The 16,355-nt window shown below is 49.8% G+C and overlaps 1 protein-coding gene across 1 annotated transcript in view; it reads right to left on the reverse strand.

Moving 5' to 3' along the window:
• Positions 1-6,465: 6,465 nt before the first annotated feature.
• The window catches only part of PRRX1 (paired related homeobox 1), a 38,289-nt gene continuing 28,399 nt past the window's right edge, over positions 6,466-16,355 (reverse strand). Inside the window, exons 2-4 of the mRNA XM_015636574.3 lie at positions 14,916-15,091; positions 14,180-14,361; positions 6,466-10,057 (exon numbers count right to left, since the gene is read on the reverse strand). Of these exons, the coding sequence (XP_015492060.1) occupies positions 9,919-10,057; positions 14,180-14,361; positions 14,916-15,091 (497 nt within the window). The 3' untranslated portion in view covers positions 6,466-9,918. The remainder of the gene's footprint in view (positions 10,058-14,179; positions 14,362-14,915; positions 15,092-16,355) is intronic.

Consider the following 16,355-nt stretch of genomic DNA (forward strand, 5'->3'; position numbering starts at 1 on the left):
GGGAGGAAAATAATTTTAGCAATGTAAACTCCTGTGTGTTGGAGTCAGAGGCACAGAGAGTGTGTGTGCCCTTACCTTATTAACCAAGGGCTGTTCCTGTGCTACTCATTCCTAACAAGACAAGGCCAACCCTGCTTTTTTTCTTTTTCAAGCTTTGTTTTTTGGATGACCTTGATAATATCCCAGGAAAAACAGGCACAGGCAGCATCACACAGCATCAAATAAACTGTTAGGACTCATTGAAATAGTAACATTTGGGTGCATGAGAGTTTTGGAGGCATTTTTCACATTGCTCAGTCATCTCTTGAAAGATTTTGGATGTGTTTGTATTTTCTGGCCAGGAAAAATATTGGTTTTTTCCCTTCTCTTAACAATTCCCTCCAGTTGTTTTTGTTTTTAGGGTTTTGTTTTGTTTTGTTTTGAAGGAGGAAAGGTGAACAAAAAAACCACAGAGAGAAACCAGCATTATTATTCAGCATCTCCTCCCCATTAGTTTCAATAAAGCCAGCACATGCAACAAAATTCACTTTAGGCAAGGGAAGGAGAGCACCCCTCCTGCCACCATTAGTGGCCTACAATGTGGTTTTTTAAATTAGGAAAATCATAAGTTTGCTGATTTTTCTGTTCCATCCTTGATAACTGCTCTTATTGTAATAAACAGCATCGCAGCCTGGGCTCCAAGGCTAATAAATGTTGATGGGAAATGTTTTGTTTTGTAACAGCAGCTGCAGCCAGCAGAGCACATGAGAACATTTATTTTTGTTTTTTTCCAGGAACGTTGGAAGATGCTATTTTTAACCGTTCTCCCCCATATTCCTGGTGCTTGGATACGAGATGCACCAGTTGGAACACGCTGCAGCAACATGGAATGTTTAAAACATGGAATGTTTAACTCCATCTGTGCCAGGGGCAGAGGATGTGCCAGGAGCCCCAGGCTGGTGGGATGACCATGCCCATTGTAGACCAAACTCTTTGCTGTCCATCCATCCACAGCTTCACAGCACCCCACATCAAGACCCCCATCATCATCAGGATGTGACATGACACTCTGTGTGCCCCAAAATCACACATTTTGGTGCTGGATCTGGGCCAGCAGTGGGGGAAGAGCAGGGTTTGGTTGTGCTGAGCGCTGCAGACACCCAGAGAAGGACATGAGAGCTTGGGCACAGAAGGAGGTGTCCACTGAGGATGGTCACCAGGTGGGTGGGTGAGAGTTGCCCAGGTGTCACCCAGTGCATCCCCATCATTTGTTGGCATCCCTCTGCCCCACTAGAAGGGTCCTTTCCTTGGAACAGGGAGGAGACCTCATCCCCACCATCTTCTCTTGTCTGCTTTGGGATGGCAAAGCCCTGATCAGTCTCATGGCTTCCACTCCTTAGTGCAGCACTGATCCACCAAAAAAATAAAACCCCACACCTGGCAAGGCTGGAGAGGCCCCAACAGAAGGCTCCAGGTTGGTCTAAGAGCTCCCAACACAGGCAGCAGAGACACTGCAAAGCCAACAGCATCAGCACAGACAGAAGTGGCATTTAAGTGCATGGCTGGTTGAAATCATGTTCCTCAGTGTCCAACAAAAATAAGTTCTTAACAGGCGTGGAGCTAAGTGGAGTCACCCAGATTTCCTTTCAGCAGATATTTCATCCTTCACATGGCCACTTTCACTTGGGCCATGATTAAAACAATAAACCCTGGGGAAGCCACCCTGAAGGAGGAGCAGCTGCTTCTCCTCCACGCGCTGTGATGGGAGCCATTCCTCGCTGAAAAAGGGGAGCTGAAATCAGAGACAGATTATTACAGTTTATTATTCCAAGATGCCATGTTTGGGCAGCAAGCTGCCCTTGGTAAAGTGAGGCTGGACACAGTTTCCCCCCAGAGATGCAGAATGAGGAGGGAGAAGTCACCCTCTGGTGTAGGAGATGAGGCAGTGCTGCATCACCTCTGGCGTCTTGTGACAGGCAAGCCATTGTATTGGAAGGATTCTCCCATTTACCTTTGAAAAATCTTCTTGGACATCTGCATTCCATCAGTGAAACCTCACCTTTGACAAATGGTTTGCAAAGGGAAAGGAAGGGGGAAAAAAAATAAAAAAAGAAAGGGAAGTATCACACATTGCCAAAATAAGCATTCACCATGACTCCCAGCCCGGGTTGCTGTGCTTTTGGGCAGCCCATTCTCCTGGGGTTCTGCTCTTCCCACCCTGATTTTCAGTCTGGATAGCACTGGGAGGTCATCATAGCCTTAAAAGAGCCGGGTGACAGGCGTGGAGCAGAGACACGGGCTGTCCTTGAATTCACAAAGCTGTTTTGTCAGTGCACACAATTCCTTTAAAGATCCATCCCCTGGGCTGCCCCAAGGCTCACTGTGCAGTCACAGGAGACACCTAGAACTGGCCCACAACAGAGAAAACAGCCCAGGTCCTGCCAAGCTCAGGATGTGGAGCATCCTGCTCTGATGCCTCACTTGGGGCACAGACATCACTGAAATGCAACAATTTTCTTGGAGTTTTTTTTTCCAAAAGCTCAACATGTTCCACTTCAGCAAGGCTGGAAAATCTATTGTGTCAGCTCTTCTGCCATGCCTGTGCATATTTGCATTTTCCCTGCAGTGTTTTTAGAGATTTCCAGTCCTCGGCCTGATTTGGGACAAAGTCAAATATGTAAATCTTGGAAGCTGCCACAGGAAGAGAAACTCCATTTTTCAACCAGCTTTAGATACAGCCTTCAGCCACAGCAACAAATCTTCTGCCAGCCTGGGGAGCTGTACTAGCCTCTCAGATAAGGGCTTAAAACATGGTCCAGAAGGTCTTTGTCCTGCAGCCAGTTTGGGGAGGTGCTGCTGTCCCACCCCTCCAAGGATGGGCTGAAGATTCCCGAGAGATGCTGGTGGGAGGCAACAGCAGGAGGGGGCACGTGGCAGAGTTCCCTGGCTCCTTATCCCACCCAGCCAGATGAGCAAAGAGCTCAGCTCTCCTCCAGGATATCCCAGTCCCCTGAGGGTCCTGTGTCTCCAGGACTCACATTCCCAGAGTGGGATGGACCTGGCTCATCTCCTGCTTGAACATGTTGGTTTGAGCAGCTCTTGCCAGGCAGGACAGCTCCCACCTGAGCTCCTCCTCTGGGGAGGGAGAAACCCCCACATCCTTGGGGAAAGCTCACCACCCCCTCTGCTCCCTGGGGAGAGCACTCATCTTCACACAGCAGCTTTCTGGGCAAGTGGCACCGAGCCCATCACCTGAAATGTGCTGCTCAGTGATGTCCCAGGATGGGTTTATGGCCTGGCTAATTTTAGCAGCTCCCACTTGAAAGGAGGGCTCCACCTGGCCCTGCTCTGAAACCACCTCTGGGCTGTGAGACAACATCTGGCATGGCTCAGACAGGCAGAAGAAGGAAGCAAAGGAAAACAGTGTCTGTCCAAGCCTGCTGAGGGGCTGCAGCCAGACAGCAAAATTTGGCCACGAGGCTGGAAAGAGAAACTCTGATCTCAAAAAAAGGCTTTTTTAAAAAAAAGCATGAGACACCATAAGGTCCTGGTTGCCATTTATCATCCCATAGTACATTTCCCTGCTGTGGCACAGAACTGTGGGGACTGACAGTGCTCAAATAAGAGATTTTTAGGCTTCAGGCACTAGCTTGAGCCTGTGGGAAAGTCAAGTTCACAACCCTCTCCCTCTGGCCTGAGAAATCATGAGGAGGAATCCCAACAGTCCTTGGAGAAGGAGAACAACCTTTGCAGGTGTTGTTTGTTCCTTGTTGTTTGCTTGTCAGAAACGGCCCAGGGGTGTTGTTCCAACTGCCCAGTGATGGTGATGGGTTGGTTTCATGATCAATGAGAGTTTTACCTTCTCAGACCTGCCTATAAAAGAAGATCTGGAAGAATAAAACTTGCTCTCTTGTGTGACTGGAGAGTCTGTGTGGTCACTTTGCCATTCCCAATACAGTGTGACACAGAGATGTCAATCCCCTGCCCCACCAAAGCCACTTGAGCTTTATCTTCACAGCTGGACACCTTGGGGCCCCATCCCTGCAGTGCCCTCCAAGCTGTGGCACAGGGCACAACCATCTCCCAGCCCCACCTTGGAAGGGACCACTCCTCTCAGAACCAGCTCCTGTCACAATGAGGGTGCTGCCACAAACCTTTGGGTCCCCCGACTTCAGGGCTGAAATAATTAGGAGCAGGAATGATGGAGTTGCCCAAAAAAGAAACACTTGAATGAGAAATAAAAATAGGGACAACGCCCAGAGACCAAAAGCAGAATAGAGTCAAACTCCAAAGACCAGGAACAAGCAAGATGCAACAATATATACCCTTGGGGTAGAACACTCTAGAAACAAAACCTTATAGGGAACAAAAGTTAAGTTACCAAAAAGGGAGTAGAACTTGGATTAATTAACATCACAACTCCAAAGACCTTTGGGAGGAAATCTCAGGCTCACCCTGAGTGGATAAATGCTTCCCAGTGTTTCAAATCTGGTTGTTTCAAGGGAGAAATTGTCTGATTCTGAATTTTAACCTTGCTCAGTCTTGCAAACATTTGGCTCTTGGATGATGCCCTGGTCTTGCCATACTTTTCCCACCCAGGCCACTCTGATCCCAGCAACCCAAGAAATGTCCTCTTGGCCCATAGCAAGGGCATGGAAAAAGGCTTGGAAACATCCCCCAGTCTTCTCCAGCCCCCTAAAAATGATGGCTGGCCTGTCTGCCTTCCCTCCCAGAGACCTTTTCTTTTTTTTTTTATTGCAAGACCCAATTGTCATGCAGGTCCTCCTGGCTTGTGAAGGGAGCTGGGGTTTCCCCACTCCTTCTGTTCTCCTCAATTTTGCTGCTTCATGTGATTTCATCACATCTGATGAAGGCAGAGACCCAGAACAACTCACCTGTGCCACAGCTGGCTGAATTGGACAAAGCCAGAGGTGTTCCAGGCAGCCAAGGGGCAGAAAAACAACTGGTGGGGAAGCTGGAAAAGTCACAAAGGTGGGCCCAGGAGCAGTGCTGAGCCCCAAATCCAGGCTGCAGAGACCCAAACAAGCTGCTGGGCATTGTCCCTGCTCACCTGGGATCTCACTGAGGGGGCAGGAAGGGGAAGGGTGAGCAGTAAAGCTCCTGTGGGCAAAACCCTCAGGCACGGAGACACTTTGATGTCTTCACTGAGGGGTGAGCAGGAGATGTGGCTTTCCTGTGAAGCAGGAGCCCAAGTCCATTAGGTGTCTGCTGCCATGGTGGGAACACCACAGGCGTGCAGTGTCTGCTCAGAAGACACCTGGAGGCTGCCACACCCTGCTGGGGCCACAGTTCTTGGAGATTCTGCTGGGAAATCCAAGCCAAACTGAGAGCTGGAGCCACCAGGTGAGGAGTGCCAGGCCAGGAGATGGACACCTGCCCAGAGGAGCTGCTTGCAGGTCTGGATGGACATCCAAAGCTTGTTTCAACCCGCTCCAAACCACTGCAATTTTAAAAATCAACTTGGAAGCGATGCTATTTACAAGCCTACTTCTTTTGGCAACCAAGAAATAATAAGCAAGAGGGTGATATTATTATTATTATTTCAGCTTCAGAGGAGAGAATAATCAGCTTTCCAAGGAATGCAAGCTTGGCTGACTGCTGAGGGCCTTGCAGAGATACCCATCTCCCCTTAATGGGGTCTCTCTGGGGACTGCCCTGCTGAAATTTAACTGCCCAGGGAGGGTCAGAAGGCAGATCAGCAGGGAAACAGGATGCCAACCCAGACAGGGCCTAGATTCCCAACAGTTGGCTCAAATCTGAATGAATCATTTAGTGACCAAGAAGGGAAGCTGCAGAAGCCCCCCAGCATCTCCCCCCACCCAGCTGCAGCTCCCAGCAGAGACCCAAGCACTGGAGCACAGCTCACCAACTCCAGCCTAGCCCAACATCTCCAGGAGACAAAACCAGCACCACTCCCACCCCTACTTTAACAGCCCTCACTAATTAGCCCTGATGGCCCTCTGAGCTCCTTCTGCCTTGCTTTGCAGTGGAGGGATTTCCCTGCTGAGCCCAGCTCTGTTCACCCCTGATGAGGATTATAAAGTGATGGGACTCAACCCTTTCTTTCCCTCTCTCATTTGTTGCTTTCCCTCCTCTCCTCCTTCCCTGCTGGTCCCCCATCCCCAGCAGCCCCAGGGGGATGTCCATCCCTCCCTCACCTCCCTTCTCTGAAGGGAGACCTCTCTGTTCCCCTTCTCAGCCCCACCTGGTGTCTCACCAGCTCAGTGGGGTGTAGGGAGCTGGGGACGAAGCCATGGGAGCATCTCCACTCTTCCTGAACACCATCTCCCCAGAAGGCTTTGTGGATGTTTCCTGCCTTACCCTGCTGCTGAACTTGCAGCTGCCTGACCCCAAGCCCAGCTCCACGGGCTCCTGCTCCCTCCTGCAAGGCTCCAGAGAGTTCCCAGCCCCAGCCAACGCTGTAGGACACCTCAGGGCAGCAACACGTGACACAGATGTGGCAGCTTACAGAAAGGACTTGGGGAGTCTCTTCCCCCTTTTTATTGAAAATGATCATTTCTATTCTAGTGCAAACACTGTACATTTTACATCACAAAGCGAGAGATCATTTCCAGGACACAATTCCGTCTGGAAATCCCGTGGCTTCACGCGTCAGGCTCCGACAGCCTCGTCAATCATCCATCCCTGTCATGCAGAAAATTCCCACTTTGAGGGAACCAGTCACTCATTTCTCTGTTGAGAAAGGGGGAGCCTGAGAAAACAGTGCTCATACAGAATAGGCAGAAGGAAAGCGCCTTAAGACACATCTCCTCCCCTGAATGGTACCCAAACTTAATGATAACCGTGGTAACCATGGCAACTTCCCAGAGAATCTACTGAAACCCTGGAGAACTCCCCTCTCTGAGGATAAAGCTCTTGTTTTGCACATATATTTACATGTTTTAATAAAATACAGATTAAACATATGGAATTCTAAAATTTCACTTTGGCTTGATGGACAAGAAGTCGCTGTCTTTTGGCTGAGGTCATCAGCAGCTAAGAAACAAACACTGAAAGCTGTCTGTTCATCCAGCTGGACTCTGGTTAAAAAATCCATGTAAAAAAAGCAATATTGGGTCACCAAAGGGGATGTAAAGCTCTTATCTGAACTGACAAGTGCCCAGTCAGCTGTGCTGGCATCCCTGACCAAGCAGCCCGACCCAAGGCAAGACCCAGCTCAAACTGGAGGTGCAGAAGCTTCCACAGCCTTCCTGCAGGAGCAGCCCCATGCCAGACAATTCAAATAAAGTGAGGAGGCTGAGAAAGGGCTGGCACAGGCATTTGTGAACCCCTTCATGTGAAAATCACAGTGTGGGGATGGAGATCTCGGTCCACACCTGGGCAATGAGGCACCAGGAGCTTCATGCTCCCTGAACTGCCCCTGGGAAACCTCAGAAAGTGGTGTCCCTACACAGCAAACAACAGCAAAAGCTGCTCAGGGTGGTTTTTCTACTGCAGAAAAGCTGAGCAAAGAATGGGGGAAAGCCCCAGACCAGTGAGATGCTGAAGGGAAGAGCTGAAACTCCAGGGTGAAGGCTGGGGAATTCATCACTGCTGGGATGGTGGTGGCTCGTGGAGGAGGGCAGCAAGGCAAGGAGAGTGGAGAGCAGCAGCTTAAGGTACTCAACAAGCAGCTCAACCTCTGAGTGATGTTACTCAAAGGCACTGGGTCCTTTCTGACCACATTCTCCCATAGTTTGTGTGTTTGTGTAGGCACAGGAAGCAGGAGTGAGTTTCCAAGTGCAGCCTGAGATTTCCAACGTGATCACTTGGCTCTAGGAGCTGGCCCCACACTGTGCAGGACAGAAATATTTTGGTTTACACACGTTAGGTTCTCCAGACTGCAGGTGGCCAAAAAAGAGTGATCAAACAGAACATGATGGATTTCTTTAAGTAAAGTACTCGCCCTGCCTCCCTCTCCCTGGTGTTCTGCCATTTTCAGCTTTTTGTCTTGATCACAACTGGGTGTTTTTCACCCTTTAAAAATACCCACACAGGGAGAAAAAAAAAAAATAAATCCAGCAGCAGTGCATACAATCACAGGCACAACTTACTCCACTTTGGATTTGGGGCTTTTTTCTCTTGTGCTAGCTCAAATATTTTGGCTGGATTTCCATTCATCCTCTGCCAGTTTAATTTTCACCTACACTTAAAAGAGATTTATTCCTCATTTCCTGCAACATGCTGTTTTAGACTGTCAAAGCCCACTGTCAGACATCTACATATGCTCAGGGTGTCTCTGCAGCAATCACCAGGATGGGGATCTAAGCCACTCTACCAGAAGTATTTCTCATGACTGAGCTTCATTCTCCTCCCATCATGGTCCAGCCTGGAGCATGGAGTAGCTCTGCTGCCTTCAGTGGGGCTATTCCATGGCAAAGCCCATCTCAGCTTGGACACAAGTGCTGTTTGTCATAAATCAACCCCCTCCTCCCCCAAAATGTGAGAGGCAGGCAATGAGAAAGATCCTAATTTCCTCAGGATGCTTGTGGGGAAGAAATGCCCTTTGGGCTGCATCTCCTCTACTCTTCGTGGAGACAGATAAATTGGGTCCTAATTAGGTCTCCAGAGCCCAGAGGGAGGAAAACAGGCAGGGAAAATGGCTGAGGTTACAGGAGAAGCCTTACTGGGCAGTGTTATGGGATCTTTAGTGGGATGCTCTCTGCTGAGACATCACCTGTGCTCGCTCAGAGAGACTTTATTTTTTTTCCCTGGGGATACCCCTGCATGTTCCCAAGAGCCACATGAAGCAGTCTGACTGCAGAGGAGATCCTTGCTGTGTTCTGTGGAGCTGCCCCATGGGGGAAAATCTGCAAAAGAGTGTGGCTCCCTCCAGCACCACTTCTTTGGGCTTTCTCATGGGAGGGCATGAGCATTTTCATCCTTTCCCAGTGCTGCCCAAGGCTGCAGGGAAGAGCTCTGACAAGGCTGTGGCTGGAATTTCAATGCACAGCTCCACCTGGATGCAGCACAAACATCCTGAACGTTTTCAATGGATTTTATTTTGTTTAATAAAAAACACCAACCAAGCTTGCATGTATTTATATATATAAATATATACAGTATATATAAAACAAATGCATCTGGACAACGCCTTTCCCTGTGGCACAAACTGTAAGGCATAGAAAGGAGTGTCCTGACAGTCCTGTTCTTGAACTACAGAGAGATCCCCCTGCTACACTCCCCCTGCTCACACACCCACGTTGGCTTTTCTCTCTTCTTTGGCTTTTCCAGGCAGCAGTGCTGGGAATACTCAACAAAACAATGGAGCTCTGCAGAGCCCAAGGAGGTTTTCCAGGCAACTCAGACAGCAGGAATCCATCTTGTTGCATTAAATGGGCTTCTCACAGACTGATAGGAATGTGCTGCCTCTGTGGCACAAGGGACTGGAGGGATTGGGTGGATATCATGGGAATTGGTGACCAAACAAATTCTTCTTCTAGGGTGAGCTGGGGCAGCGGGGAGATGAGCAAGCTTTGCATCTCAGCATGTGGTGGTGGGACTCGTCCAGGGGCTGAGATTGGCAGAGGTTTCTTTTTGCAGTCCCATACAAAAATGGAAACCAGCAAGGGTGAGACTGTCCTTTACTGAAGAAGCTCGTAGTATATTGAGCAGAAGCAATAAACCCGACGATAACAAGAAAAAAAACAAAACGGTGGCATTATCCCAAAAAGGAAGGAGGAACCTCATCTCTCACAGGTTCTGTTTGCTCCCTGTGTTCAGTTCTGGGTGAGGGTTGGCTTTTTTTTTTTAATTCTTTTTTTTTTTCTCTTTTCTTTTTATTGTTTTTTTTTGTTGTTGTTCTCTTTTTCTTTCTTTTTTTTATTTTATTTTTCATTTTTCCTTTCAGCACAAGCTGCGAAGCAGGACGGGTGCTGTTGTGTCTTCTCCTTCTGCAAAAGCAGCTGCCTGCAGTTGTTAATTGACTGTGGGCACCTGATTCCTCTGTAAACTATATTCCTTTGCCTTCAGTCTCAGGTTGGCAATACTGTTGGCCATGTTCATGCCCTGTGCCGGGCTGGTGTTGGTACACGTGGCAGAGTAGGTGGCCATGGCACTGAGGGATGGAAAGACAAACATCACATCAGACATGACCTCCAAACCACAGCAGAAATCACCAGAAGAGCCTAGACCCTGTTTTTTTTCCACACCAGTGGGGTGCACTCCTGCTGTCAGCAGGGAGTTACCACTGCCCTTTATTTAACACCCCTTTATTTAACGTTTTTCCCCTGCTCACTCACCCAGCACCAAAGCTGCTTGAAGTCAACAGGAAAAATTTCCACCTCCTGTTTTCTAACCAAAAAAAAGGTTTGCAATGAGGTCAGCTTGCCAGTTAGACCATTGTCCTTAAAAGTATTCCCACTGGAAGCAATGTCTTTTTGATGAGACCAATTGCTGGTTTTACAGCCTGTGAAATCACGTCACTTCTGAAACACATGTTACATTAAAGAAACACTCTGGGAAAAAAAGTCTCAACAATTGTGATGTTTTCTGGTTTCAGCCATTTGGAATGAGAATTTCCACATTTTTTTCTCCCCCCTCAAAATTTCAGCTGATTATAAAGAGCATGTCCTAAAGGCTGAAGGAAAAAAAACCCAAACATAAACCACTTTTTCTCCCTTCAAACCACAACTTTATTCATGAAAAACATCACTTCTGACAGCAGAGGCTGAACAAAGATCTCAGACTCCTTTCTTATCCTACCAAAAAAATCTGCAAAGCTGCTCTCCAGACCACTGGAAAACTTGTTTAATCCATGTGTCCCATGGGTTTCTGTGAAAAGCAGCTCCCTCCACTGCCAACTCCCCAAAACCCAGCATAATATTTGACCTGCTGCATTTCTTTACAGGTCAAAATCACCACATGAACAAGAGGTGCCCATTTAAGAGAGAGTGTTCAGGAGGAAACCCCAAATGCTGTGCTGGAGGCCAGCTCAGCTCTGCTGCTGACCTTTTCCATCTGCTTGCTCGGGTGGCTCACAGCTGAGGCTCTGGGAAATGCTCTGCACCATCCACAGACCAAAAAAAACCAAGAAGGGTTGGGTTTTTTGCCTTTTTCTGTATTTTTTTTTTTAAATAAAAAATAAAAATCCTTCCAGCATTGACCTCCACAACTGGAAATGCCTTTGCAACAGCAAATCTCCCTGCAGGGACATGGGCACCTGCTGCACAGATCCAGGCTGGAGCTGTGCCTGCTCACCCCAAGGTTCTGCTGGCATTTCTGACCTCCCAGGAGTTCATTTGCCACCCAGTGCTGTGTGAATCCTCAGTCTGCAGGAGATCCAGAGCAGGGAATATCTGTGTTTCATCAGCATCCAGAACATGTGGAGGTGTGTTTCTGAATATCTGTGTTTCACCAGCACCCAGAGCATGTGGAGATGTGTTTCTGGAGCTCTTCTCCACCAGCTGCATCCCCTCAGCTCCCTCTCCATGCCTCCATGGCTGCTCTCCTCACCCCTAGGTCAGCAGCAATGGGAGAAGTCAAGTGCTGCCTGCCTTCCCAAAGCCCCACAAGATGTAAAGGTGGTGGCTACTTAAACCCCCAGGCCCATCTGTTTCCCCAGGGTGCATCTCTCCCACGTTTTTGAGCTGGAAGAAATTTAGAGACCTTCAAGGGGAGTTTTCAGTCAGGGGTGTAAACTGTCCTCATCCAAAACCAGGTTGCTGGCCAAGTCTGGGCTGAAACTCCTGGGAGCCTCTGGCTCCCAGCTCCCCAGAGGTGTGGGGAAGATGATTTCACTTACTGATGCCACGTGAAATCCCTGCTAAACTAAAAATCTTCAGAAGTGCTTTCTTTCAGCAAGTTATTCCACAGGAAGGCTGTGTCCAAACACCAGAATATCTTGAGGATTGCTCCAGAGACTCTCCAGGCTCTAATAAGGGTTGAAGTCACCCTGTTGCCCCCTCCCTCCACCCCATTCAGGCAGAGAAAAATCTCCTTCTTCCACTCAGCTGTCTGCTTTCATGAAACACTGAGGAGCATCGTGTTTCTGAGGCCTAAAATCCTTCTTTCAAATAAGGTTTTCAGTGGCCCATGGAGTCAAAGGTTGCTGGAGTGGAAGTGTGGGCTGCCAGTCTTGTTTTTCTAGGAACCTATGCTAAAAAATGCCTAAGAAAAACATTTTTTCAACTTAAAAAAAAATAATAGCATCTACTTGGCTCTCTGTGCCACAGAGATCTGCAAATAGCTTTGGCTGACCTGTGGCTGAATGTATTTGGAGAATAAACACAAGGATTGAAAACTTTTCCTGGATCTAAGAGTAAAACCAGCCCTGGGCACGCAGCTCCAGGAGTGGCTGTTAATCAGGGGCTGGTACAGCACTGCTGGGAAGATGGGGAGGGGGCAGAGGGCCATGCAAACACTCCACATGGATGGAGGGTTTCAGTATTATTTCACCAAGGGTCCAACATTTTAATGACCTTACTCACTGCAAAGCTTTCATGAGGCTGCAACAGCCCAGCCCTTTCAGATGAATGGGGTTGCCAAGATGTGATCAGTAGGATTTGAAAACCTGGGGAGCATGGAGTGCCTGGGGAGCCTGTGCATCCCACAGAGTGGAAAGCAGCTGCTCTGCTCCTCTTCCAGTGGGAGGGTGGCACTCCAGCCTGCTCTGATGTGTGAGCTGCAAATGTCTTTGCTGAAACATCTTGGCTTCAGGTAAGGGGAAGATGCATCGTGGATTGGCACAGCCTGGACCTGAGGGGCTGAAAACCCATCCCTGAGGCTGTCCCTTCTGCCCTGTTCTCATCAGCACATCCCAGGGGCTGCAAGTGACCTCAGACAGCCCTTCCCAGGGTCTTCTCCTAGCAGAGATTATGAAGCCCCTGGGTAAAGAACATCTCGGGAGGGATGAGCTCTTTTCCAAAGTGTGAGAGGCAGAAATGAGCATTCAGCAGGGATCTGGAACTGTGACCAGTGCAGTCTCACTGGGGTGGGGTAGGAAGTCACTTCCCTTTGCTGGTCTCACCTCTGAGACTGCTGCACCAGGGAGAAAGCCTGAACCCCCAAAAGAGGGATTTTGACAAAGAGCAGTCCTCAGAAAAAATCCAAAGGATAAGGGCCATTTCTAAAACAAAGCTGGTGGCCACCAACAGCATCCTTTTCCATGTTTGGAGTGGGTGGATCTATGACTCTTCTGGAGATACAGGGTGGATGAGGAGGACCCCACAGAACTGAAGCAACAGGAAGAGCATGTGTTTGCAGCTCTTACTGTGCAAACACTGCTGGGAGCAGAAAGAGGGTCAAGGTGGCCGGGTAAGAGAGGTCCTGTGCGTGCTGTGGCTCCTGGAAGGCAGTGGGAAACTGGCAGTGACCAGGCCAGATGAACAGGAAGAAATCCAGCCAAAGGCTTCATGGTCCTGACCAACAATGAAGCCACTGTGCTAAAAACCACCCGCCAACCTCCTTTTTAACTGCCTGTGAGCCAGCTGGCTCCCAGAAACCAACACATCCTGTGGATCTTGAGTCCACACCCAGCTCCTGCAGAGCCAGGAACGGCACAGAGAGGACAGGGAGGCCTGTGATGTGCATGGACATCCCAGATCCTCTGATCCCAGATCCTCTGAGACTGGGCTTGCCACATCCCTGGCTCCTTTCCTGTCATCCCTTGAGCAGCACTGACCACGGGAGGTGGACACTGAACACCAGTCTGTCACCTGGCCCTTAATGCAGGCGTGGCCTTCACACACACGCTTGTGCTCAGGCAATAGAAACTGCTCACCTGAATAGAAACTGAGAGCACTGCTCCTCATGGATGAAGTGAGTTCCCAGCTTTTCCTGGCACCCCAAGCAGTGACTGCCACGGGACAGCCACGGAACTCCCTCTTCTGGCCACTGTGTGATGGCTGAGCCTCCCTGAGTGCTCTGACCTCACCTCCCCTGGATCTGCGTCCCACAGAAAGGTTTCCTCCTTGCTATAAACTAGGGAAAACCTTCTGCTTCCATGTATTTCTACCTGAGCCTCTCTGGAAATTTCCAGAATTGCAAAGAGAGACCCCCATTAAAAACAACAATGCCGAGCTGGGACCACACTGCAAAACCAGCAGTGAGACGGGGTGGGAAGAGCTGAGGAAAACCAGTGTGATGGTCAGACTGCTGTGTGCTACAGCTGTCCTGTGTGGGTACATCAGAGCTGGCCAAGGGTCACTTTTGGGATGGCCCAGCGGGGTTACTCGCTCACCTGTAGGGCGAGGCAGTCCCCCAGGAGAGATAGTCGGTGGGTCTCGGAGCGGGGCGAGGTACTATGGGCTGCTCCACGGCCGTCACGTCCCCTGAGTAGGATTTGAGCAGAGAGGCGTTCTTGCTGGCCAGCATGGCCCTCTCGTTCCGGCGGAACTTGGCTCTCCGGTTCTGGAACCACACCTGGAGCGGGGAGAGCACAGAGCCACCAACCCTCACAGCCGGCTCTGCTGTGACACCCGCCCCATCCCCTGTGCCCTGCAGGCTCTGTGGACGCTGGCTGCTTCCCAGGGAACCCTTAGGATGAGATAACCCTCGTGCCTGCTCTGGCTGAGGGACACGGGTGTCCTGTGCGGATGGCAGTGAGGCCTGGCAGTGCTGTACAACCCACCCCGTTCCACCGCCTGATTTGGCCCTCAGAAGGTGCAGGCCAGCCAGCTGAGAGCTCAAGACAACATGAGCCTGCTTTGGCCCTCAGAAGGTGCAGGCCTGCAAGCTGAGAGCTCAAGACAACATGAGCAGCCTGAGCATCCAGCATCTGGGCCTCGAACAAGCCGTACGGACACATCTGACCGGGCAGGCCGCAGATCGGGCCTGGCACTCTCCCTCAAGGCATGGTGCTGCAGTGAGCCAGGAGCCTGGTGATCCTCGTGTGCCACACAGGCCTCAAGGATTTCTGCTGCCTCGCTGGAGTGGCCTGGTGATCCCCCAGGGGAGGGGGGAAGCTGTGGGATTACCTGAACTCTGGCTTCAGTGAGGTTGACTCTGCGTGCAAGGTCTTCCCGTACAAAGGCATCGGGGTAGTGTGTCCTCTCAAACACCCTCTCTAGTGCCTGCAGCTGGCTGCTGTTGAAGGTAGTCCTGTTCCTCCTCTGCTTTCTTTTCTTCTTCTCTTCTGAGTTCAGCTGATCATCTAGGAGAGACAATTGGGGATGTTAAAAGTGAGAAAGCTACCAGCCCGTGGCCACGGGGTGAACGATCTCCATGGATTCCAGAGGGAAAGGGCTTAGGAAGGGGCTTGCACAATTCCAACCCCACATGTTAACCACGCTGTGTTAGTCCCCACATGGAGAGGAGGTGGAGAGGGCACTGACCCCAAGCATTTATTTTTCAATTCCACCATGTAAGATTTAAACGAGCTCTCTCAAGCTACCCCAGGTCTCAGCTTCCTTATCTCCAAAAAGCAGCAAAGAAGCCCAAAATCCATCTCCCCACTCCTGACAACCCCAGAAATCTTTTCTGACGGCAAAGAATCAAAAAACCCTGTTCCCTTGGCTTCGAATTTCCAAGGATTGGTCTTACTGGGATGTAATGCAGCTCTCTGGGCATAATGAAATTCCCAGATTCCCAGACATAAGAGCATGTTGGACACTTAGTGAGGAGCAGTTGTGCCCTCTGCAGCATCCTTCTCGCCTTGCTGAGCCCAGCAAGGTATTGAACAATCACCCAGAACAACACATATCGCTTTGTACCTGGTTTGCATCTACTCAGAAATTAATCAATGCATCTGGATCTCGCCAGTATGTGTTGGGGTGCCACCAAAAAAATCCACGTTACCCTGGGGGGTGGGCGTCTGAGCCAATATTCATGTCAGCATCAAAGTGTATCAATCCCTGAAGCCATCAAAATTCATCAAAAAAAATCAGATTCTAAGTTTGTCAGTGCACACCTTGGCCCAGTGACAGTGTCACCACTGAGAGTGCCAGGGCTTGACCTGCTTTGCACAGATGGTGAAGGCCCCCTCAACGCTCCCTCCTTTTGCCATGCACAAATATGACAGCTCCCCTTATCCCCCTCTTCTCCAGGGGGTATGGAAGGCACAGGGAAGGGCTGACAAGGAAATTCAAGTCTGCAGTTGTTGTCCTCACCACCTGTTTGTGCTGCTTCCCGCAGCCCATCTGGTACCAGTTACTGCACCTGAACACCTCTGGAGCAAGGCCCATCCATTTGGGAACAAAAGGACATTCCTCTTAAATTAAAGTAGGGTTTTCAAATTCCTTTCAGGTTTACAGTGCCTCAATTCTCCTCCAACAGCCTGATGAGCCCCAGAAGGCTTCTCTCCAGCCTGGGGACTCCTGGGTGCAAAAACACACCCTTGAGAGGAAGTGTTTGGAGACCACTTTTAACAGGTGGGCTGAGTGGTAAAGCTGAGCTGGGAAGGGACTGGCAGAGGCAGG

Source organism: Parus major, chromosome 8 (genome assembly GCF_001522545.3).
Source record: "Parus major isolate Abel chromosome 8, Parus_major1.1, whole genome shotgun sequence".
Taxonomy (NCBI): domain Eukaryota; kingdom Metazoa; phylum Chordata; class Aves; order Passeriformes; family Paridae; genus Parus; species Parus major.